The 24039-nt window shown below is 37.0% G+C and overlaps 1 protein-coding gene across 2 annotated transcripts in view; it reads left to right on the forward strand.

Annotated features, from left to right (window-relative positions):
* Positions 1–24039, forward strand: part of CFTR (CF transmembrane conductance regulator) — a 203313-nt gene that overhangs the window by 101533 nt on the left and 77741 nt on the right. For both annotated transcript variants that reach the window (XM_081038789.1, XM_081038790.1), the window contains exons 19-22: positions 1800–1950; positions 2854–3081; positions 5774–5874; positions 19583–19834. In XM_081038789.1, coding sequence (XP_080894915.1) covers positions 1800–1950; positions 2854–3081; positions 5774–5874; positions 19583–19834 — 732 coding nt within the window. The remainder of the gene's footprint in view (positions 1–1799; positions 1951–2853; positions 3082–5773; positions 5875–19582; positions 19835–24039) is intronic.

A 24039-nucleotide genomic window follows, 5' to 3' on the forward strand; every position in this document is an offset into this window, starting at 1 on the left:
TTCCTCACTTCCAGTTGTACTCACCTTCTCCATTCTTCTCTAACCCAGTGGGATATCTTAGTTTACTACCCAGATATGTGGTAAAAATAGCACAAGTCAGATGAATATCGTACCGTTTACAATTGTCAACAGCAAACAAGGATCTGATCCTAACAAAGTAGCCGAATATCTTCATGCTGCCAATGCAGCAGCATTTGGCTGGTGTTTAATATGATAGTCCATTTAAATGAAAACATATTACCTACTTAATCATGCTTACAACTTAATTTTTCTTTTTTTCTCAAAAGATTCTATTTCTGAGAAAAGATATCCTTGGTTAAAAACTATAGTTTCCCATGGATGAAGTCTTGTCATGGGCATTTGGGGCTTTGTCACTGGCTGATGGCATTTGGAGGGCAAGAAGGCAATGGGGGAGACTTCCCTGAGATCATTGAGTCATCATATGTACTTAGTTCAGTATCTGGTACAGGAAAGATTTCTCTGAATAATTGTTGAATGAGGGAGGGGCTGGTATTGCATAATTTGATGATTGGAGATGTAGAGATGTTTTTCCTAGAAAAGTGTCATTGAGATATGATCATCTGAAGTTTTAGATGAAAATAACAACCTATTCAAAGACGATTTATTAGTTCTTAGCTACATCTCCGCTCCCATCTGCCAAAATATTCTTTTTCATTTAATTAGCTGGAAATTGCATGTGTCACCATAGAAATTGGTGGAGAATTGGATCACTGATTATTATATAGATATTATGATAAGTTTATTTTTTAACCCTTGTTGTGACAGTTTATTTATACTTTATTCAAATGGGTTATTGCAAAGCAAATGTTAGCAAACTTTTAAAAATGTTTATTAAATTGTATTTTGGTGACATTGGTTAGCAAAATTATATACGTTTCAAGTGTGCCCTGGCTAGACTCACTAAGCAGACTTTTTTTCTTTTTAAAATGTGTGGATTTAGTGTTGCGTGGAAATAAAGAATTTAAACCTTTAACTTGAGCCTGAAGAACACCAGTATGGTTGCTTGTTTCCGTGAATGTCAACCTGGGTTGTTTCCAGCTTTTTGGTGGATAATGTGAAGAGATATCTCTAATGGATAGGCTTGACTGAAATACAACATTCATTTTGACGACATATGAGATAGAAAAGATTGTCTAATTTCAAATTAAATCAGCCACACTGTTAAAATCATTTTTGAGCCCGTAGGTCACCTCCAATTCTTTTAAGGAACAGGAACAGAATTTTTAGGAAGGGGAGTAACATTTATTAAGGATTTTTTTTTCATTATGAGAAAATTAGTTTCAGAGAAGTTAAGTAGCTTGCCCAAATGACCAAATCTACTTTTAAGCGAGATCTTTCTGACTCAAAGACTCCAAGATGAAGGCACCATTTTCAGAAATTGTCTAAGCAAAATAAATGCTAAAATTTCACATCATTCACACTAAAATTATCTCAAAATAAAGTTTATTTTAAAAGAGGGTCAGGCTAGAAAAAAGAATCACCCTATAAAATTTATTTATCACACACTTTAAAGTACACAGGAAATTAGAACATTCTGAGATCCAAGATCACCTTGTTTTCAGGACTTCAAAATGTTATTATGAGGGACCTAAACAATTTTTTGAATGTTCATGGAAAAGATAAAAAACGTATTTTGAGGTAACAGACTTCCTAGTAGGAAGGTGCGTGCTCCTTACTGAGAATTGAGCAGAGTATGAAGAGCTCATTTAGAAATATACCTTGTCCACTTTGCAATGTGAAAATCTTTACTCACCAACGTGTTTTCTTCAATCCTACAGTTGGTATTAATTGTGATTGGAGCTGTAGTCGTGGTCTCGGCTTTACAGCCCTACATCTTCCTAGCAACGGTGCCAGTGATCATTGCTTTTGTGATATTGAGAGCCTACTTCCTTCAGACCTCCCAGCAACTCAAACAACTGGAATCTGAAGGTGTGATGCTGACGGTCCAACGGTCACCTCGGGAAATATCCACAAGAGCGACTTGTGATTCTCTATTATTAATCTGCTTTTCTAAAACTTTTTTCCTGCCTTTAAACTCTTGCATTATATAACGGTGACTTTTAAAAAGTGTGTGTATATAAAAGCAAACAGTAAATTACAAAGTATACATAGATTGTTTTTGTTCATTAAGACCATGTGAGTTCGTTTTGGTTTTAAAACGACTGTATAGAGTCTGATCAGCGTTGGTGTATGGGATATTCATTCCTAATTTACTGATGTAAATTAGATTTTAAAATGATTCTTCTACTGTTACTGAAGGTTTGTCTGGGTTCCCAAACGATACCAGACAGAATTCTTCCCTCTTGTTTCAAACACCCTTCCTTTTTGTCCTCCAAACCCTTGCTTGAGGTTGAGCTGTTTGAAAGGAAGTATGTTTTTCAGTAACAGCTTTGGTGCAGGTACGTTTTCAGGCGATAAATTTCCAGGTGTTTCTGCATTGAAGGTTATTTGCTCAATTAAGTCGTATAATCATTCTTAATCAAGGCCTTGAATAAATTGCCTTAAGAGAAAAACATTTCCTCTCAGCAGTGATTAATTCAGGATTAGCCAGAAAAACAATGCTCAGTGGTAGCCAAGAAACATCAATAAATAATGGCAGTGATTTTATAAGTTCCCATCCATGGTAGCCAAGTAGAAAAGGAGGTAACTCATTAAAAAATAACACATTGCATCTATTCCAAGTATGGTACCAGAATGAAAACCTCCCTAAACCAGTGACATTGCTGTTGGATTAACTTTTAAGCTAATCTTTATCAGATAGATACATGGTCGTAAGAATTTGTATTATGTATTTACATGATTTGCCTTGTTTCCTATGGGAATATTTCACAGGCAGGAGTCCAATTTTCACTCATCTGGTTACAAGCTTAAAAGGCCTATGGACACTGCGTGCCTTCGGACGTCAGCCTTACTTTGAAACTCTGTTCCACAAAGCTTTGAATTTACATACTGCCAACTGGTTCTTATACCTGTCCACACTGCGCTGGTTCCAAATGAGAATAGAGATGATTTTCGTCATCTTCTTCATTGCTGTTACCTTCATTTCTATTTTAACAACAGGTACTATGAACTTGTTAGCCATTTAGCGAAACATTTAATTTAAAATTCTGTCAACTAGTAAAATGCTACATTCTATTGGTTAAAAATTTTAGATATCTTTAAACAAATCTGGGGGGAGTTTGTTAAGCAAAACATTTGTTAGTTTATTGTTGAACAAATAATTTCCTTGACTTTCACTTCTATTATTTTATTGTTGAATTAATGACTTCTTTAAATTAGAGCTGTCCATAGTATTGTATTACCCCTGCTTTATGGTTTAAAAAACTGAGATATACAGCGTGTCAGGTAACACATATGTGATTGAAAAGGATCATCTCTTGACTCTCATACTGGTAAAGAATTCAAAAATAATAGATCTCTTTAATAAGGGGCTCTCTGAATAGGGGAAAAGACACACACACACACACACACACACACACACACACACACACACACACACCCCATCCCTGGTTTTGTTCTTTTAACAACCAGTTAGTAAAATTCATTATTCTAATGAGAATTTTACTTGACGAAAAACTGCCACCTATGTGAAATGTTAGATAAAAGTGCCATATTTTTCAAGCAGAAATGTGCTGAATTTTAGGATCTTGGATAAAACACACAAAATATTTCATAAGTAAAATAAATATATATATAGATAAGTGAGCTCTTCAGAATTAAGAATTTGAATTACTGTTTTACGAAGTGTTGAAATATGTATACGGATATGACAGTGGACAAAGGCTCAGAGCAATTACCAAATTTGAAGGATTGTTTGGCTATATGAACAGAATCCTGCTCAAATCAAAATGAGGCGTGAGCTGGAGCGCTATGGGTGTTTCTGGCAGAGCCTTAGGGCAGGAAGCATGCTTGGCCTCCAGAGGAAATGGGATCGGCCCTGAGAGACAAACTCAGCTCTTCTTCCCGTCTCTTGAGGCCAGACGCTGGCCTCTGTCCCTTCTTTTCTGCAGCTGCTTCATTTATTTCCCTCTTTGAAGACTGGTTTTCCTGCTGTACGGGGGCTGTGGCACAGTGACTTTATGTCGCCTCTCCATTCAGGCCCCCAGAATTAACAGCAGAGTTCCTCTGTCCAGTTACAACATCCAGGGGAGAACAGAAATAGGCTCATTTGGTCCCAGGGGTCCCCCCCACCCCCCGCAGTCCACGCAGCTGCTGTGAGGGTAGTAGGTCCCCCACATTCATTGTTCTCTCAGCCGGGGCAGTGGAAAATGACTCCAAGTGAGCAGGCGAATGAACCCTCAGCATATGGTAATCCTGGGCAACATTTAAAACAAAAAATAAAGTTTCCTTTTAGGTTCAGAATTTACATTTTTTTCCTTTAAGTTATTGAAAAGAGGATCAAAGAAGGCTTAATTACATACATGACGGTTTGTTAACAATTATATATCATGTGCTATATCATAATGGTTAAAGATCTGACTGAGGCCTGATTTACCGGGGTGATAGTCAAAGCATTTAACAACCATGTACTTTAGGACCTGTCAATCAGATCAGATGCCTAGCAAGCATGAATGCTAACCACACACTGAATATCAAGGTGTTCAGCTCTATTAACTCGTACACATTAATTAACTTCTCTAACGCCCTCATTTTCGAGTTCTGTGAGTATTAAATGTGATAATTTGTACAAAACTCTTAATATAGTGCCTGGTTCATAATAAATACCCGTAAATCTTACATTGCTTATTATTCTTATTGCTATCAAACGTTATCTTACTCTTCTCTTAATCTTCAGAATGAGTAATATATTGGGATCCTGACTAAATCTTCCCTATTGGGAATAAGTGATTTAGTACTAAAAGCATATACTCGCTGTGTATGCTTTATCTTCTGTTAGAGGAATTGTGGAAGCAAAAATTTCAATTAATAGTAATAAGATGAATTATTTCTTCCAATTTTGGAACCCTATGACAATTTTATTATGCATAATAGCTGCAAGGACTGACTCTTAATTGAGACTTGATAACCTTAAGTGATAATAACTTAAGAAAATTTGTATTAGCAAACTTTTATGGCCATAAATACTGAATATTTATGAATTTTAATCAGTGGTTCTACCCAGCCCTGAAAACCTATTTAGTCTAATTAAGCACTGAGTGAACTAGTATTGTCTTTTTTAAAAACCAAACATAGCGGTCTTGTCTCTCCAAAGGGCAGACCCATGAGTTTTGACTTGCCGTTGAAACTCTGAAGTCCACTTTTTCCCCAACAGTATCTGGGGAGCAGAGACAGTACTCATAAAGGCACAAAGCACAGCTAAACATCTTCTGGATGCTGCTCACACCTTCCCCTGCTTTCGACTTCTTTGTAGATGAGCTCATTGAGACACAGGCCTTTTCTTCCATTATCCACTATAGTCTTTGAACGTGTTATTACTTACAGAGTAATAGCAGAGGAGATAAACATGGTATCTACCCAAAACCAACAGCCCCTATAATATCTGAAACACTTAAAAAGAGGGCAACTCTTTCCTAATCTTCACTCTCTGATTTGAAACATTGGCTGAATACTTCCTATAGGCAGGGCATTATTACTCGTGGTAGATGCTATGCCAAACTGAGATGAAAGATGGTTAAACTGGCACAAAATTGAAATGTAACTTTAAATGACAAATGCCTTAAGAGAGATATAAATACAGGGGTTCACAGAAGAGAACTAGAACAAAGTTTGTTTATCTTTTTTCCACCTATAGGTGAAAGAGAAGGCACGGTTGGCATTATTCTAACGTTAGCCATGAATATCATGAGTACATTGCAGTGGGCTGTGAACTCCAGCATAGATGTGGATAGCTTGGTAAGTCATTGTTATCTTTTAAATTTTTATGAAAAAGTTCAGACAAACTAAAAAGTATAGGTATTAGCATAAGGGACAACAGTATACCCAACCCCCAGCTTAAGAAATAAAACACTGCAGATAAATATAAGGCCACTATGTATCTCTCATTAAATCCTTATCTCTTCTTTCCTCCACACTGATAGCCACAACCAAGAGCTAGTGCTGCAGTGTACATTATTGCACAGTCTCTGTGCCAGGAATCTTCTTCTTCTTCTTTTTTTTATTTCAATTTATTAGGGTGACAGTAGTTAGTAAAATTACCTAGATTTCAAGTGTGCATTTCTACAATACGTCATCTATATATCACATTGTGTGCTCACCACCCATAATCAGTTCCCCTTCCATCACCATATATTTGACCCCCTTCACCCTCTTCTACCATCCCCCTTTCTCCCTTACCCTCTGGTAACCACTAAACTTTTGTCTGTGTCTATGAATTTTTGTTTCTTTGCTTGTCTTGTTTCTTTGTTGCTTCCAGTTTTATATCCCACATATGAGAGAAGTCATATGGTTCTTGACTTTTTCTGTCTGAATTATTTCACTTAGTATAATCTCAAGATTCATCCATGTTGTTGCAAATGGCAGTATTTCATCTTTTCTTATGGCAGAGTAGTGTGCATATACCAATCCTAAAAAAAAAGAACAAGGTTGGAGGTATCACACTCCATGACTTCAATTTGTACTACAAAGTGACAATAATCAAAACAGCATGGTATTGGCAGAAAAACAGACACACAGATCAAGGGAATAAGATTGAAATCCTGAAATAAACCCATATGAATATGGACAGATAAATTTTGACAAAGGAGCCAAAAACATACAATGGAGAAAAAAAAGCCTCTTCAATAAATGGTGCGGGGAGAATTGGAAAGCCCAGGGTTTTTCTAGGACAAATTACTCAGGAGTGGAATTGCTGGGTCATAGAATTTACCCACATTCAGCTTCACTAGTTTGTGCCACATTGTTCTCAAATCTGTTGTACCAATTTATATTCCCATCAAGAAAGTAATAATTTTCATAGGTCCATAGCTATGATATACAACACAATATTGTCGGGCTTTTTTGGTTTTGGCAATCTGATGGAAGTGAAATGATTTCTAAGGAGATAGGGCAGCTTAATACATATTTATTGGTCTTTGAGTTTCCTCTTCTGTTAATTGCTTATTCATGTCTCCTGCCCATTTTTCAAATAGACTGGGATTTTTCTTAATTGATTTGTAGGAGTGTATGAATTCTGGATCAACTGTCAGTTCCATACATTTCAAACATGGTCCTCCAGTCATTGGCTTGACTTTTAATGTCTTTTGATGAAAAGAAGCTTTTAAGTTCAGTGAAGTTCAATTTACTAATCATTTATGTTCGTTCTGTGCTTTTGGTATCTTGTTTAAGAAATCCTGCCCTATCTTGAGTTTTCAAATTTATCAGTATTATATCTTTTATAACATTTTTTTCTTATTTTCAAAATTTCCACAGTCTTTGGTGATAGCTCCTTTCTCATTCTTAAAATGTTAATCTATTTTTTTTTTTTTTGCTGGGTCAATATTGTCACATATTTGCATACTTTATTGGTTTGTACAAAGATCATACCTTGGTTTTATTGTTTCTCTTGTCTTGTTCTCCTAGAATGCAGTGCCTTCAGTTATGTTTAGGAGTGAACACTGTGTCAGAGGCAGTAATCCCACAGCAGCAAGAGTGAGACTAAAGAAGCAAGGCAAATTTCCCTTTTTTATTAAAAAAAAAAACACATACATAATTTCCATTCAGACTGTGTAGTGTGTCTGATGGTTTAATCATCAACTTTTATTGACCTGTCTGGAGTACTGTATGTAAACTTAGTCATCTGTGACAACACTGGTAGAGGGTCTCAAAACCCACGTTGAGAATGACTATATTATTACAGCTGAAGTTCCCTTTCTCATTCTCTGAGAAAGTCCACGTTCTCAGGCCACACACATTCATTCAGCTGTGACATTTGTATAATCCATTCTTATTAGAGCAAATATCATTATAAAAAAATAATTCTAGGGAAAAAAAAACTTTTAAGTGCCCTCTTTTTGCCCAGGTGTCTTAATATTTTATTTAACCAAAGCATTTTAATAATTCTTGAAATGTGATTTAACCTGAGCATGATTTAGAGTAGGGTTTATCTCTTTTCCTTTAACATTATTATTATTATTATTATTATTTTTAGTTTGACCAGCTCTTTTTAGAGACTCATTCATCTCCTTACATAACTCTATGCTTTTGGGGTTGGGCCTCATAAAGGTACTTAAAAATATTTCTGTTGGCAAATAGGAGAATAGCAAACAAATATTGTACTTGCATTTAATTCTTTGTTCCAATTTTCTACAACTTTGACTTGACAATTAAAATCCTCATCACTTCCCCTCTTTCTTTATGTAAAAAATCTCTTCACCTTTTTATGCACAATTCCTCTCTCTTTGCCATATTACTTTTCTTGGTTTTTGTAACATTCTCTACACATTGATATCAAAACCTTTCTTGTTGCGCTTCTATTCTGCGTGTCCAATCTCCATGAAAGTGTCCCTCCGGTATTTTTACTTCTTTAGTTTTCACCTGGGCATCCTGGCCTTTGTGACCTGTGCTTTGACATCGTGTCTTTCATCTTGTTATAAGTATTGTTGCAAAGAACTATTGTGTTATAATGCAATCTCTGAAAAGTGTCAATATTTGCATTTGATCTCATCTTTAGAAACCATGTTCATTTGTTTGAATATCGAAGTGATCATGTTAGTTTTTATTTCCCTGCTAAATAATGCAAGTGGTCTTTCCTGGGCTTTGGTGGGCATTTATTTAGCTATTCATTCCCATCAGACTGCTTTCACCCATGCAATTGCTCAAGTTATACCATAATTTTTAAATTTTCACCTGGCATATGTTGAGGTAGGAGGGGAAGTAACTGTGCCCTCAAATTTCACACTTGAGTGATCTTAACAATAAAGATCCTTCCGACCTCTGGCTTAAAAACTCAGTATGTTCTTATTTTACTTTCCTGATTTGTTAACTGAATTTATCTGAGTTTAAAATGTAGTAAACAGGATGTTTTGTTTGACACATGCTTTTAGTATTTCAATACTGGGCTCCCGAGGAAAAAAAATCTTTAGGCTTGGAAAGAATATTTCATTTCCCCAACTGGCCTAGGTCAGACATGGACAGAGTCAAACGTCTACAGAACTACGAAGTTATAAAAATAGCAATATGACTTTTCTTTATGGCTCATCCGTTGCTTACACCCAGATGCCTACGTTTCATTAGCTTGCGACCAGTAAAGGTAATATTTGGATGATAACACTTCCTCATCCCTTCCTCTAATCCCTTTGTGTTTATGACCGACTACACATCTGAAATATCGACCCTCACCACTGGCCAACAACGTTTTTATTGCATTTTCCTAACAAATTCTTTCTTTTTAAATTTTCTGGCCACATATTTATTCAACACAAAAGAATCCCTCCCAACTTGAATGAGTTGGTTGACCACGTCCACGACCAAATCAATCCGTCTCTGTACTAGAATTCCGTTGCTGACTCAGCCCCGGCCTCGGCCTCCTTGTGAGTGCAGGCGGCAGCGCTCTGTCTGTAGGTGTCTGTCAGCGTCCTTTCCTGTGAGTCCTGCAGGTCACTCACCTTCCAGACCTTTGGGCCTTGGCCTGCCTGACTGAGGCCGGCTGTGGCCAAGGTTGCAGGCACAATCTCGGGGTGAGGGGTGGGGGCAGGTGGAGGCAATCATGGAGATTCTGGCTCCTCTCATTGGTAAGGTCAGTAAATGTCTCCAGTAAACTGTTCTGTCACACAGCCTTGTGGTTTGAGAGGCTGCATGGCCTTCACGACGTGATGATCAGGCACATTCTTCTGTGCCAGCCTGGGTGTTTAGGCACGTGAACGTCCTTCTCAGCCACCATCACCTCCTCCTTAGAAAAGAGTTCTCAGTGGCCATCCGGTTCTTCTTGGTATCAACATTGCGACAGTTGCTGCCTCTGGGGCCGGAGCAGGAAAAGCCTAATAAATTCTTTATTTTATCCCCTATGGTAGTTCTTTCCCACCTTCTTGTCTCTTCTCAGGTGCCCCAATAATTCCACTTCCTGCACTCTCAGTCAATGACCTTGCTAAGTACTTCAAAGGGGAAAAAAAAAGATGCAACCAGAAGGAATTCTGTCATTTCTCCCCACCACTTGCACCACCCTACTGCACCTCTCCTTATAGGCTGTACCTTCCTTCTGTGTCTTTGCTCTTATAGGAAGGCCAGTAATATGTGATTAACTCCTTTGTGGGATCTTTCTCCCTAGCTTTAAACCACCTTCTTTTGATCTCCAGCTTGCACTCCATTTCATTGACCTATTTACAACAGAACTTCTAGAAGGAAGGCCTGTCTCCATTCCCCCCCACCCCCCCCAGTCTACTCCACTTCATTCCATCACACCATGACTCGGGACCAGCACCTTACCAGAGCCCATGTCCCTGTCTCCCTCTCAGCAGTATGTTTACCATGGACAAATCTTTTCTTCTTGTGATACTTTCTTGTCCTATTTTCACGATGCTGTTCCCTCCTGGTTTCCCTGCTCCTCTGGGTCCACCTCAGTCCTCTTTGCTGGCCCCTGTTCTCGCAGATCTCTAAACCTCAGCTACATTGCAGCCCTCTTCTATCTACACGCTCTCTAGCTGTTGCTATCTAACTCCAAAACTATCTCCTAATGAATGACGCATTCATATCTGTAGTTTAGACTACTCCCCTGCTCTCCAAACACATGTCCAGCTGCCACTCGACACCTCCATGTGTTCACAAAACACAGTGATAGAATATCTTCCAGGAGATTTGATGTTTTAGGCTGTAAGCTTTTGTCCAGAGGCTCCTCAAAGTACAAATGGGATATCAAGAGACCATTAAAAGGAAACAAATTGTCTATTCTATCTACTAATCTGCCAACTTTATGTAGTAGGTTGGGAAATAAATTATCTGAACATTGTCACCTTATGAACAATATACAGCAGGTCCTCAAATAACATTGTTTTATTCAATGGTATTTCATTATAAAGTTGATGAGATGCTCTAGGAACTTAAGTTTTGTTTATATCAAATTAGACTATGGTAAAATTGGTTTCATTATGTCATTTTGCTTAAAGTCATAGAACCTACTGATGATAAGTGAGGACTACTATAGTTTAAGAGGTTGTGAACTACCCCAGAAATTTTTTTAAAATAGTAAAATTTTCATAGTGTCTAATTTAATAATTCCCACTCTAATCCCCCATGTTAGGGAATTTCCAGTTATGTCAATTGATATCAAAGTGTTTTAAAAATTGCTATTTCTAATTCACTGTTCATTTTAACATGAATTGTATATACGTCTCCCTATTCATTTCAATTATATATCTCATACCATTCTGTAGATGGAATGAAAAGAGAAGTGTTAATTCCTTTTAACTCCATGCTTCAAGTACTAGATAGATTATAGTTTCTATTGCTAAAGCAATTATCTTAAATTTTTTGCATTCTTATTTAACAAAGCTGTATACTGATTTATTTCCTATGGATTCACAGGATACATGCCATTTTTAGTACCATATTCAATCTCTTATTGTTAGCTGTGTAAGCATTCTGTATCTTAAATAGGCAATGGATATCTGTCTTTCTGCTCCACGAATGAATGAAGGTTAAATACATACACACATACATAAATACATAAGTAAGAGCTAAGGGGTGCAAAGGTGACGGCTCAGATTTAGTGATATCCAGCTATCTAGTGACTCACAACTTGTCAACACTTGTAGTTTCATTGTTTGAATGAGGCAGTTGACAGTTTATGTCCTTTACGGGCTGTCTACCATGTAGTGAACACGACTACAAGATCTGAGCATGTGAGTATCATCCGCTTTCCTTAATTCTCCAACAGCATCAGCAGAGAAACCTTCCCTGCTGTACTGTGTGTTCCTAATAACACAAGAGAAAGAAAACCACAGGACGAGCAGGGAAGACTGTGTCTCAGCAAGGCTTACATTTAGATTCCAGTCAATGGGGCTCCAGAAAGTTCTTGCACGATTGATGCAATCTGAGAAGAGTTTTCTGTCAATAGAAACTCCCTCTGTTTCTCCTTTGTCCTTTCATCGCCTGTGTTTATTTTGGGTTCCAGTGAAGATCAAGTGACTAATTGTACAGCGACGAACAAGACACCTGATGGGAAGAGAAAAAGGGAACCTGGCATTTCTTCTTTGCTCCTAATGCCTAATTCTCTTGTATTGAAAACAGTTTCTGCTATAAGAATCTGAGGGGAGGGTACATTTCTCCTAATCTTTTGCCTTATTTTAGTGGTCTCCTGAACTTACCTGTCTTTTTTTCCTGTTTTCACGTCTTTGTGGTATATTTTCCTTTCATGACCTCTGTCCCAAGACTTCTTTCCATCTCACCATTCTCTTTCTACCCTACAGAGTGGTTTTCTACTCTATATTCGACTCTGGCCTTACCACCAAGAAGTCGTGTGGCCTTGGCCAAGTCATACCCCCTCAAGGGCTTCACTTTTCTCATTTGTAAAATGAAACGGTTTGGTTAGGAATTTTCTAAGGTTCCTGCCAGCTCTGACATTCTCTCTCTTTTGAACCCTTTCCATGTGAAAGATTTCAACTCTTGCTTGTCATGTTCAGGCGTTATTCCAGAGGCTCATGAGAGTCACACATAGCTGCCACTCTCCCTGAGAGCTGAAGTCCAGTGTTGAAGTCATTCCCCCGTGTAGTTGTCAGAGCTGATCAAACAACTCTGAACCAGTGTGTTGCTAGAACCAACTAAGAGAAAGAACATGCCATTAAGATGTTCTTGAGGCTTGCATTGGTAGGAGAGGCTTATGAGAATCCTACGTCATTGCTGGAGTGCTGGAAAGTTTGGAAAATTATTTGTTGGGCTTTGTGTTCATCACTTCACCTTCCTGGGTTTAGAGTTTCTCATTTGCACCAAGAAGCAATGGATTAGATCAGAGGTTTTCTACCTGGCAGCACATGAGGAATTATAAAATTACAGATTACTTAGTGTCCTCTAAGACCAATTCAATCAGTTCTCCTGGTCAGGGGCAAGATGTCTAGGCATGACGTCTATATTTTTAAAAAAGTGTTCCAGGTGATTCTAATGTGTATCCAGACTGGTAAATCACTGCATTAGATGATCTCTAAATTTCATTTTAGCTCTGATTTTCTGTGAGTTGCAGCAGGGGATCAGCAAACATTTTCTATAAAGGGTCAGATAGTAACTATTTTTACCTTTGCAGGATGTATGGTCTCTTGTGAACTACCAGACTCCACCAGTGTAGAGCAAAACAAATGGGTGTGGCTAGTTTGGCCATCGAGCCACAGTTTTCCTGACTTCTGGTCTATAGGATAGAATTTACTTTGGAATTGATGGACCATCAGCAAGTCATTTCTGTCCTATACATCAACCATTGATATATCTATAAGACATATGATGGACGATACTTGACAGAGTATAGGAAAGTCACAATATTTCAAAATTAAGAGGCTTGGAGAAACATTTTACATTATTAAAATAGTAAAAACCTTGATAAAATATTTTGATATGTCATTTTAGACTCCTCTTCTTGACGTGTTTTTGAAATATTTTTAGTGATTACCACATACACTCAATTGCATTCACCAAGCATTTGCTGATGGCTTGTCATGTGCTTTAAAAAATAAAAAAAAAATTAACACAAGATAGAGTTTATGTAAGCTCCAATTTGAGTAGTAGATTCAATGACTGATGTCAGACCTTTCACATAAAAAGGTAAATTTGAGTCTTTTGCCTGTTGTTTCACTTAGAACCATGATTGTTAAAGCTCTTAATTATTGAAAATAAGTGTAACATGTCTGATACCTCTGTGTTGACTTCGGACAAGTCTTTGTCATTTTTAATGGATTTTCTTTCTTTTATGTCAAGAACACTATTGCTGTAACTTTCTTGAGTCAGAAAAAGTGACACTGACTAGCCATGTGATTTGCCACAGATTAGAGTATGTAAACCATTTGTGTAGATAGCGAGTGATAATAATTTACTAAGGGTTAGAGTTTATAGCATATCATATGTAACTCACTTATGCTGTTAATGTTAATAATTTATAGCAACATGGTACCTGACTTTTTATGTGATCTAGGGGCACACGTGACACATACAGAAAAATAGACCAGTTTCCAGAATCTGTTTTGAGCAGAGCCTGTGTCCATGATAAACCCTTATCTCTTAAGTCTGCGTGCCTGACCTAAAGATTATGCTGATGACTGTGGTCTTGGGTGTTGGATCCATATTAGTGAGTGCTGAAAGGCAGTTAGTTTGGGCCTACCAGGAAGAATCTATGATTTAAAACATGTTAATTTGCCCTGTTATTGATTTCACATTTTGAAAATTTCTCTTTTAAATGTGTGATGTTTTTCACATTGTGTCAGTTTTCCAGATGCTTCTCGTCACATGTATTTCTTTCTATCTTCCTATAGCAACCAGTTATAAAATCTCTTTACAGTTGTTGACCAGATTTCAGTCTTATAAAATATGTTTTCTATTATCATAGTTTTTCGGGTATTCTGGCATGTAGTTTGGATGTTCATAAGTAATTTTGATACCCTGGTTTCTAAACAACCAAAAATAAAAGGATATAGAACAACAATTTTGTAAAGGAGAAAAGTTTGGCTTCCTGACTTATTCTGGAAAGGTCTTTAAGCTTTCTCTTCCCTCTTTGTCAACAAAAGGCGAAAAGAGAAACCAGGAATCATTTTTTTTTTCACTTAAACATATCCCTTATAAAGTAAGGTTGAGAAGAGATGGGGAGCTATTCTTTTATACTCCCATCACACTCCCAAAAGACTTTGTTCTTCTGATGTTTAGATTAGTAACTTCAGATGTTCTTATAAAGATAATGAGACTCAATGTTAAAGATTGACTCAGGAAAATATTTGGAGCCTAATACATTTAAATAATGAAACCAAAAAATTTTAAACATGATTCTCAAGCAAAAATCCCTCCTCATTTTGGCCAATTTTATAGAAATCTGTACAGATTATATCGTTATTCTCTTCACGTAAAGAATAGGTTCAGTGTCTCAGTGCTTGAGTCTCCTTTTGGCTTTATCATTTACTTCTCATAATCTAAGACAAGAGCTCCCACTTATGCTGAGGCCAGCTCCAATCAGAGTGTGCTGTTAGTGGGCCAGACAGAGCTGCCGCTCACTTCTCCTCCAAAAACCCTTTCTATGCATAGGAAGCAGAAGCTTAAGGTTAGAAGTTTGCCACTTTACGTCACTCAGATAATTGCCAAATTAGAATTTCCATCCAGCTCAATCTAGACAGCTGGACAATGGCACAGCAATTTTTAACATGTCACTTGAAAATGTTTAGCAGACATTCTAAAACAGAGAAAGAATTAACTTAGATTAAAAAGCTCAATGAAATAAAATAGATGAGACTAAACATAGTTGGGTCCATGGAAACTTCCTTGTAATCCAAATAGTAATGTATATTTTCAGGCCAAGAAGCACAAGGGTGCAACTGCAGCCGAGATTACCTGCTAAACTATCACAGCATCGCCATTCTCTTTCTGCATGTGAGGGAAACAATGGATTCATTCATGATTAGCAAAGACTTTTTTTTCCAATTTTTATTGGGGAATACTGGGGAACAGTGCGTTTTTCCAGGACCCATTAGCTCCAAGTCAAATCGCTGTTTCTTTTTAGTTGTTTCTTTTTCACTGGCCCATGTTGGAATTGAACCGGTGACCTTGGTGTTATGAGCACAGCGTTCTAACCAACTGAGCCAACCAGCCACCCCAACAAAGATTTTTTAAGCTAAGCATTAATGGGGAGGCTTTAACAAGGAATGCTTTGAAAAAGGTCATAGGCACAGTGAGTTTAACAGGAAGTCCATAAAACGTAATCTACAAGTCCTTGCACTCCAAAGGCCATATACTTAATTACACGTGCATAATTCTGATTGTTTTCTTAAGAAGACACCTCCAAAGTACTTCAGGGTTAGGTTCCACAAAACCTGGGTGCACTCCTGGTTGTAGCTATGAATCTTTGGCTATGAAATCAAGTGTTTAAAAAATACATTTTTCCTCTTGCTATAGTTGAATTTACTTTCCATTTGAACATGTGTTCTATTGAGTAAAAGAAACAATCTCAGAGATCTTGCCAGAAGTGGATCTAAGTTCTGAGTGGAGTTTTCAGAATGCCACGGTACTAGGGGAAGAAACACCTGGCCCTAGGCTATCTCTTGTCTTGCTCACTGTCTCTGAGGCACTGAGGTTCCCATCTGACCTAGAGGGGCACAGTTCAATCGGATTGAGTCTTTGTCCGTGTCTTGACTGTGAGCTCTCCTCTGATGAGCTCTCTCGGGTTCTTCCATGCTGGAGTCATGGAAGACCCTGAGAGTACAAAGGATTGTCCCTTCAGCCCCCTCTGGAAATACAGGGAAATCTGACATTATGTCATCTGTGTCTAGCCATGCCGAGCAACCATGTTCACTCCATGGCTCCCAGCCACGCCAGGCCCTGGCAGCTTCTCTAAGGCATGCCTGCTTTCTGGGCTCCACCTTGGAATTGACGCACAGGCCTCTTCCATTCTGAAATCCCCCAAATCTACTTGAGAATAAAGCCAATGTTTGGTTGCAAAGCAGGACTACTTTTTAGAGGATCTGGTGTCTCGGCCCTCTTGTTACCTTCATTCACGAGTCAGATTGTGGAGTGGGGAGAGGAGCTGTTTCTATTCCATAGAAGTTCATCTATGGCTACCTTTTTTTTTTTTTCATAAACACTGTGTTTTGAGTCCTTCAGGCTTTGGCTTTTGAAGCTGAAAACCCAATATACATGTGGCTTGACATTTTCAAACTATCAATCTTTGACTCCAAAAGCCAATTTTTGAAACTTGGAAGACCAAAATTGATTTTCTCTGCTCTGGTTCTGATGTACCTTCTCCTTCAAGAGGCAGTGGAGATATAATGTGCAAATTGGAGAGCCTGAGAGCTGCAAGGAATTCATTAGGAATTTATAATATTATCTGGCCACATCATCTATTCAGTAATGGCATTTCAGTGGCTGCAAAGCTGACCATAACGCAGGTGTCTGCCTGAGCCACCTTTTCATCCCATCAGAAAATGTTCTAACCCATTGACTTGAATGAATGTCTGCTCATAGGCTGTGGTGACTGCCCATTGTTAGACTGCCCACTTGTTCTTGGTCAGGGTAACCTGGCCACGCTCTGGGCAACCATAACAATCTGTCTTGGGGTCACTTTAGGCAACTAGACAGTATGAAAGGTGACAAGTGGAAAATTCCATTTTCTAAATTTGATAGGTATGTTCCATTTGCCACATTAGACATTACAAGTTCCGGATTCCCCTCAGAGGTGAATTAGCCTCACTACTGGAGAATGTAATTTGCTGTACTCAAACATAAATTCTTACACCAAAAATTATATGCTACATTTCAGTGCTGCCAAAATTGTGGTTTTGAATGTCATTTTCTAATAACACTGCATATAATTTTGAGTAGCTTAGATAGCAATACTTAACTGTTTTATTGATTATTTGGAACTATTAAAAGGATTTTTGTTACACAGTGTCTCTTTTGACATTCTAAAGTACTTAACAAAGACGTGTCTGGAATTCTTCACAGCAGTGGCACACAGAAATGTCAACGGTTCCAACTGTATTTTATAAAGTGAAGCTACATTTCTGCATTTCTCTAAATTTCTCATTTCAAGAGAGTGATGTTATTCTTATGAAGGATAAATACAATAAGGTATTTTAAATGCACTTGAGTTTTTCTCTGGAAGTTCCATCTCAGTAGTAGCTATAATTCTGATTTATCTTCCAGACCTTATATAGATGAGCAGTATTCTGTGGAAATTAATGACAGTGAAATGCAAGTCTGTATTTTAATTCAAAGTTGATAAAAACACACACAACTGAATCAGTATTTAAGAACCCCGGAAAATCACTCATAATTTGGAATTTAAAATATTACATGTGGGAGCAGCAGTGATTACATGCCTTTCACTCCCCCTAAAGTTATTTAAGATGGATGTGGGCTCTGCATACTTTTCATTTCCATTAACAGTGGGTTTGGCTTAAAAGGATTCTCTTCTTGAACTTTGAATAATTATTGAAGGTAATTCCAAGGTATTTTCAAGATGAAGAAAATTGAAGCACAGAATTATTAGATAGAAGAAAGAACTCCACAAACAACAGGCTGGATCAATGGCATGTGAAACAGGCAATACAGTTAGATGTACTAAGCTGGAACTTTTAAGGGTCAGTTAAGGATTAATATCTAAATTCCTCAGTTTCATCTACCAGTCATTTCATACTAAAGATAAAAAATTTTTCCCATTTAACTTCTGATAATGAAAAAATAGAAATACTGGAAGTAAATGCCCCAAATGTATTTCTTCCTACCCATTTTTTTTTGCAAAAAAAAAATCATTTATAATGCTCTAAGTCTTAACTAGACATAAAATAATACTTTAACATTGTATTATGTTATAAGAATACAATGCATTTTGCTTCTACATTCTACAAGAATGTAGAAGGATACATTCTTGACTGAGTAAAGCCAAGAATCAACAATTACTTTTAAGACATAAAAAGCAGTAAATTTCTGTCCATAAGCTGTTAACATCTGGGAAGGACTGAGTCACAAGATCAAGGATGATATCGTTTAACAATAGAAATTGAATGAATTCACAGTTTAAAATTTTTCTTCATATTCATTTATTTATTCATATGTATTTAATCATTTGCATAGTCATTCCTTTATTCATTAATTAATTTTTCAAAAATATTTACTGGGGCCGTTTTATATGCCAGGCTATTTTTAAAAATCATATTCTAAATTCCAATAAGTCATATAATTATTCAGAGAAATATGGTTTTGGTAAAGAATTTAAGCACCTTTAAAAAATAATTGGGCTCTTATATTTCTATATACATTAAAGATATTCTTTATTAAATGTTACATGAATAAATTTATAAAGAGATGCATATTTAATTTCAAATACAACCCTTATATACAGTCACATTTTGCTCAGCAATGGACATTGGTCTTTAAGTAATTTAGATTAAAAATATAATTATTGAAGTGCAGATATAGGCCAATGACTTAAATTTGTTTGAAGATTATCGTGAAGTTATTCAAAATTTAGTAAGCGACAAGAGTCCACTTACCTCCCAGCCGACATATAGAATTGTAGATAGTTATAAGGCAGCTCGAGAGAAAAGCAAGAATCTTCTGTAGTAGTTGTGAGATGTGGAACATTTTATTATAACATACCAGTTGTACAACATTGTGCATTTTGCTGCTCATAGTAGAAAACAATTTTCCCCTTGACATCATCTATTTCCTTGAGTATATTGGCTATTTATATGCAGCTTGCATAACTGAGAATTAAGTGATCACAAAAATAAACAGATCTATCAAAAGCCCATTTATATAAGACCTAGTTAATTCTCTTTGGTTAACCTTTAAATTATATCCAATTACTTCCTGTTAATTCCTTGAAAAACCTGCTCACAAATAACCAAGTGACGACTAGCTAGCCTCACGTCTAAAGTTCTTTTAGGAAACATCTAATTATGCCTGCAGCTCTTAAACAAACAAAAATAAAATACTGTTGTTTTCATTTCAGATGCGATCTGTGAGCCGAGTCTTTAAGTTTATTGATATGCCAACTGAAGAAAGTAAATCTACCAAGTCAGTCAAACCATACAAGGATGGCCATCTCTCAAAAGTTATGATTCTCGAGAATCAACATGTGAAGAAAGATGACATCTGGCCTTCAGGGGGCCAAATGACTGTCAAAGACCTCACAGCAAAATATATAGATGGTGGGAATGCCATATTAGAGAACATTTCCTTCTCAATAAGTCCTGGCCAAAGGGTGAGATTTAAAGGTTTCTTGCTTTGTTAGACCTGTGTTCAGTGAGTGAATCACAGTAGCCTAGAGGGATAGGTTAGTAGAATCCATTTCTAACACCGTTGTTGTAGACTTGGATCCATGATGAACAGACAGGTTTCAAGTTATTATTATGTGGAGGCCTTGTTTTTCCGTATGAAATTTAGTTTTCAGAGACCTGAATCTTTATGATAGGTTTATTTGAAATGTGATTTCACTTGCAGAATATCTAACTGATTGCTAGTTGACTAACTAAAGTAGCCATTAAATAAGCCAAAATTAAAACATGCTTTAGATTTTACATCTTGAAACTATCTTTCACTTCAGGTAAGAGAAATATTTTGTTGCTGACTCCATAATGTCTTCTTAAATTTGACCTAATTTACACTCTGTCAAAGAAGTGGTACTTTTTTTCTCAGCTTTTTTCAGCTTGTTTGTTTAGTTGGAGCTTTCATCAAGGTATGGATTAATTTTTTCCCAATAATTTACTAAGCAAAATTTTATTTAATTAAAAACAAAAATAACCATGCTTTCTATTTATACCTATTTAAAACTGATTTCTGTCAAATAAAAAATTCCATTCTTTATAATGTAATATTAAGAAATATAATAAAGAGCTAATTTTAGTAGTGTGTGAATTTATTTATCCTAACTAAGATTAAAAAGGTGAGTCAAAATTTCCAGTGTGCTAGTTTTGATTCTTGGTGAAAGAGGTGGTCATTCTCCCTATATTTCATGCTCTAGAAATATTTCATATTGTCTTCAGATCCCATAATCTGTGCCATTCTATTAATCTACACAGGAGTCTTATATTGTTTTGACTATTTTTTTAATTAAGAGAAAATAGAAAATTTAATAAAATTTAAAGAAGAATACAAGAGAGCCATTTCTTATGAAAACTGAATTTGGAAACTTCATGTCTTTGAGGTTTAATTTCAAACGTTTTTTTCTAACTATTTAGATAATGGTCAGTAAAGTTTGTTATGCCACCATTACTGTCACTGCATAGGAAGAGACTTGCTACATAGGAAGACCACTTGCTTTCGCCCATGGGTTTAGGAATATTTAATAATTTAATACACTGGATAAAGTTCTGTTAAAAAATACGTGTAGAATGAACAAAACGTTTCAGCATCCCATGCTAAATGGATTAAAATAGCATACTGGAAATTTTGACTCACCTTTTTAATCTTACAGTTAGGATAAATAAATTCACATTCTATTATATTTCTTTATATTACATTGTAAAAAATTGAATTTTTTCTTTTCTTTTTTTTTTTTTTTTTGAGAGAGAGAGAACCATGTTAAATGGGCATAAATGGAAAGACTAGATTTTTAGGTGAATTTGCCCCTGGTATTAGAATGAGTGTGTTTATGGGTATTTATGTTACATCACAGCCCTGATGAAATTTCTGACATTTTTGACATTTTTGCTTCATTACTGAACTTGGAGAAATGTTAAAGTTATGCTTTGGAACTATGTAAAAGCAATGATTTGCCTTAGCTCCCCACTTGCATTGAAAAAAGCATAATTAATGACTGTCTTTTGCTTTACACATCAGTGAATGCCACCCTGGGGTCACCAGGATGGAAGCCTAAAGTGCTGTCATCGGGTTACAAGTGATAGCAACTATAGATGGATATAAACCAGGTGGAAAGCTGTGGTAAATGATTTGCTTTCCTTCTTCCTTTACATCTCATTTCTCAGCTTTCCCAGTGTTCACTTTCCCATTCAGTTAAATCCAAGCAGGTTCTCGTGGAGTGACAGAATATGCAGACCTCAATACTGTATGTAGCTTCCCTGATGTGAGAGTTGTAATCAGAGATGCTATAAAATGAGGAAGAAACAGTATGTCAGGCATTTCATTTTCCTGAACCTATGTATAGAAAACAGGCCACGTATGTTCAGTAACTGTTCTTTGTGAGGCACTGCCTAGCTGCTGTGAGGGAATTAAAAATTACCCACATAAGTCTGTGGATCTTGCCACCCAAAGAGGGAAACTAACATTTTGTGAGTGCCTATCATGCCCTAAGCACTGTTTAATGACCTTTATTTGTAATCACATTTGATCCAGGGGGAGATATTATTATCCTTTTTGTGCACAGTGGAAAAACCTGAAGTTCAATTAAGCGAGTGAAGTAGCAGGAGTCTTAAACCCAGGTCTGTCTGACTTTATAGCTTTTCCCCCCCACAAGTTGCCACTGCTTCTCTTAAAAGAAGGAAAAGAAGGAGCAAAATAAGGGAGAGATTGAGGGAGGGACGTAGGGAGGGAGAGAGAGAAAGAGAGAGAGAAAGAATGAGAATATGTCCCAGAAGATGATAATCTAAACTGAGAAGTGTGAGATGCAGTAACAGTGAGGCAGATTTATTGCGAAGCTAACCAAGTTTACATGTCAGGAAACTTCACTTGCCTGAATCTCTTTAAAGGTTCTGTGCCTAATTTTTTATTTATAATTTTAATCTTCATTCTTGAAAATAGCTCCCCCTCCAAACTATATAAGCTTTAGGCTCCAAAAGACCTTTGTCATATCCTTGAATAGGAGGAACTCTGCAGGTGAACGGCTAAGGTAATTCAGAGGAGGAAGCAGCTAGTATCAGTTGGCTGGGAGTTGGCCTATTCAGGGAAAGTTTCCCACAGGAAGTGGCATTTAGAATGGGACTGAATTGTGTATTCGAACAAGGAAAGGTGGGTGTAGAAGGGTGCTATAGGCAGAGGGAATGTCACAGACATAGAGCATGTACAGAAAACAGTTACTGTTTCAGTCAGGTCAAGGGGGTGCATAAAGGATATAATGGGAGAAAGGATGGAGCAAGATGGTGGACATTATGAATCTTAACACCATAGCAATAAAGGAAGTTCCCAACTCAGAAAATCCCAATCGATTTTGCTACAAAGTGGCCTTTGATCATCTTCAAGAACAGTGGTTCTCAAAGTGTGCTCCCTGGGCCAGCATCATCTGTGCCGTTTGAGAACTTGAAAGAAATGCAGATTCTTGAGCTCCACCCGGCCCTACTGAACAAACAGCTCTAGGGGTGAGGATAGTGGTCTTGCTTTATCACACCTTCCAGGTAGGACTGGTGCATGCCTGCATAAGGGTGAGAACCCCTATTTAAGAGTTATTTGGTGTGGACGAGGGAATGTAGAAGTTCAACTGCAAGGAGTAGTCGAAGGAGTGAGTCCTGAAGTGAGAAGCTATGCAGAACACCAGTGTTAGTGGTGCGAGAGAAAGGAAGAACACCTGTGTAAGCGTATGGCGACATGGAGAGATTTGCCTTCGCACCGCAGAGGAATATGTTTTTATTCAAGACAGGAAGAAAGAAGTGGAGTTCAGGAGAACCACTGAGCAAAGAGTTGGGAAACTGGAGGTGTTCATATTATATAGCCTTAATGTCTGAGTCAGCTGGAAACCAAAGTCATGGAAGTCAAGTAGGATCAGACTTTGTTCTTCAGTATTGTGCTGACTATTCAGGGTCTCTTGCATATCCATGTGAACTTTAGAATCAGTTTGTCAGATCCAAAAATACCTTTCTAGGATATGGTTGGGATGACATTGAATCCATAAACCTCGGAAGAACCGACACCTTGACAGTGTTGAGCCTCCGTATCTGTGAACGCGGACTATCTCCATTTATTTAGTATTTCTTGGATTTCATTCATCAGAGTTTTGTAGTTTTTCTCATTTAGATCCTGTATATATTTTCTTAGATTTATACCTAAGTATTTCATTTTAGAGGGTGCGAATATAATTAGTAATATATGTTTAATTTCAAATTCCCCTTGTTCGTTGCTGGTATGTAGAAAGCAATTGCCTTTTGTATATTAACCTTGTAATTTGTAACTTTGTTATAATCATTTATTATTTACAGGGGTTTTGTTGTCAATTCTTCTGGATTTTACACATAGGCAATAATGTCATGTGAGTAAAGATAGAAAAGACAGCTATATTTCTTCCTTCACAATTGGTATGCCTTTTATTTCTTTTTTCTTTTTTTCTTTTGTCTTATTGCATTATCTAGGACTTTTGGTAAAATATTGAAAAGGAGTGATAAGAAGGAACATTCTTGCCTTGTTCCTGATCTTAGCAGGAAAGCATTCTGTTTTTCACCTTTAAGTATGATATTAGCTATAGGATTTTTGTAGATGTCTTTATCAAGTTGAAGAGGTTCCCCTCTATTCCTAGTTTACTGA

Source organism: Rhinolophus hipposideros (genome assembly GCF_964194185.1).
Source record: "Rhinolophus hipposideros genome assembly, chromosome: 25".
Taxonomy (NCBI): Eukaryota; Metazoa; Chordata; class Mammalia; order Chiroptera; family Rhinolophidae; genus Rhinolophus; species Rhinolophus hipposideros.